Consider the following 2,105-nt stretch of genomic DNA (forward strand, 5'->3'; position numbering starts at 1 on the left):
TCATCCACAGAGGGAAGACTATGGGCAGGATCAAGAGATACGTGAGGCGCTTGCGTTTGGACTCGGGCCACGACAGGCTCAGAGGCTGATCTTCCTCATCATCCTCTTCACCCTGATCGGAGAGAATGTGTGAGATGTGAACATTTCCAATTATCTCACAAACCGCTCCGACACATTAGACTGGGCTCCTGTTTCTCCAATTAAAGCTTGTGTAAATCCTGCGGGATGGAGGAGCTTTTGTCAGGACATGCAGCCATAAACCAGGGTTATTATCGTCAAATAAAACTAAAACCATAAAAAAAAAATCATTGCTTAAAATAAACATATTTGTTTAATTTACTGAAATGTTTATTTTAGCTAAAGTTTTAGCAATTTTGTCATGTGTTGACATTTTCTTTTCGTTTTTTATATTATTTTTGTTATTTGTATCGTTTATAAATTTTTATATATTTGTAAATTTTGGCATATCAACTAGCTTGAATAGTAAGTAAAAGTAAGTTTAAGTATTATAACATTTAAATTATATAATAATAGCAATAATAAAAATGATGCCAGTGTTATTATAGGTAACTAAAACTAAAACCATTATATATATATATTGATGTAGAATCGGTGGGCGGGGCTAAACAGGCATTGATGTAGAATTGGTGGGCGGGGCTAAACAGGCAGTGATGTAGAATCGATGGGCGGGGCTAAGCAGGCAGTGATGTAGAAGCAGACGTTGATCATCTTCTGCGGAGGCGGTGCTTATCCACACTATTACATCATAGAGTAGAGCATTCCACAAGCTGTCGTTTTGGCAGATTGGCTTCAATATAAGCTGTTTTTAGACTAACGAGAAAGTTTTGAGTTCTGAAACTTACAGGATGTTTTTATAATACAATGATCAAGGGAATTTTGGTTTCTCAGTTCATGACTCCTTTAATAGCTACTGTTTGTTTACCAACATTCTTCAAAATATCTTCTTTTGTGCTCAGCAGAAGAAAGAAACTTTAGAAACTTATTGAATTTGGTATGATATGTTCAAAAAAAATTAAAAGGTGTAGAAATTGTATTTAAAACCTTTTGACAGCTTAATTTAATTGATTATTAATCCATGTGACATCAGTGGTCCAACCGTAATTTTATGAAGCTACGAGAATACTTTCTGTGTGCAAAGAAAATGTTGTTTACGTTCAGATCAAAGCGTAAACAACATAAACAATGCATCCGTTTTTAAAGGAATATTTCACGCATTAATGCAATGAAATTCAATTGAACAAGATATTAAAGATGTTTTCTGTTGAAGGTAAAACACACAGTGAATGTTGTTGTTTCTGGATGTAGAGACGAGGAAGAGTCTGAATAAACATCGGTATCTGATTCTGAAACGCTCTCGGTTACATTTCAATGTTCCCTCTTCTGCTTCGACACCAATGTGTCCTTTTCTTCAACTAAAAATAGCTGCTTGTTGAGAATATTTTGAGATTTGTTTTAATGTCACCTTCAGCTGCAGTGTGCTTGTGTGTAAGAGTGAGTGTGTGTGTGAGTGTATGTGTATATATATATATATATGTGTGTGTGTGTGAGTGTGTGTGTGTGTGTGTCTGTATATATATATATATACGTATATATATATTGTAACGAGAGGGGCGGGGCCGAGAGCCGTGGGAACAGAGCGAGGCCGGTGGAGTAATTGCGAATGCGCGACACCTGCGCCACTCACCGGTCTCGAGTCTCACGGAACACACAGTGAATGTTGTTGTTTCTGGATGTAGAGACGAGGAAGAGTCTGAATAAACATCGGTATCTGATTCTGAAACGCTCTCGGTTACATTTCAATGTTCCCTGTTCTGCTTCGACACCAATGTGTCCTTTTCTTCAACTAAAAATAGCTGCTTGTTGAGAATATTTTGAGATTTGTTTTAATGTCACCTTCAGCTGCAGTGTGCTTGTGTGTAAGAGTGAGTGTGTGTGTGAGTGTATGTGTATATATATATATATATGTGTGTGTGTGTGAGTGCGTGTATGTGTGTATATATATATGTATGTGTGTATATATATGTGTGTGTGTATATATATGTGTGTGTATGTGTCTGTGTGTGTGTGTGTGTGTGTGTGTGTGT

The 2,105-nt window shown here is 36.8% G+C and overlaps 1 protein-coding gene across 1 annotated transcript in view; it reads right to left on the bottom strand.

Moving 5' to 3' along the window:
• The window catches only part of LOC107566252 (sodium/potassium/calcium exchanger 2-like), a 51,338-nt gene that overhangs the window by 6,198 nt on the left and 43,035 nt on the right, over positions 1–2,105 (bottom strand). Inside the window, exon 7 of the mRNA XM_016251642.1 lies at positions 9–112. Coding sequence (XP_016107128.1) covers positions 9–112 — 104 coding nt within the window. The remainder of the gene's footprint in view (positions 1–8; positions 113–2,105) is intronic.

This window comes from Sinocyclocheilus grahami, unplaced genomic scaffold (genome assembly GCF_001515645.1).
Source record: "Sinocyclocheilus grahami isolate Dianchi unplaced genomic scaffold, SAMN03320097.WGS_v1.1 scaffold1064.1, whole genome shotgun sequence".
Classification (NCBI taxonomy): Eukaryota; Metazoa; Chordata; class Actinopteri; order Cypriniformes; family Cyprinidae; genus Sinocyclocheilus; species Sinocyclocheilus grahami.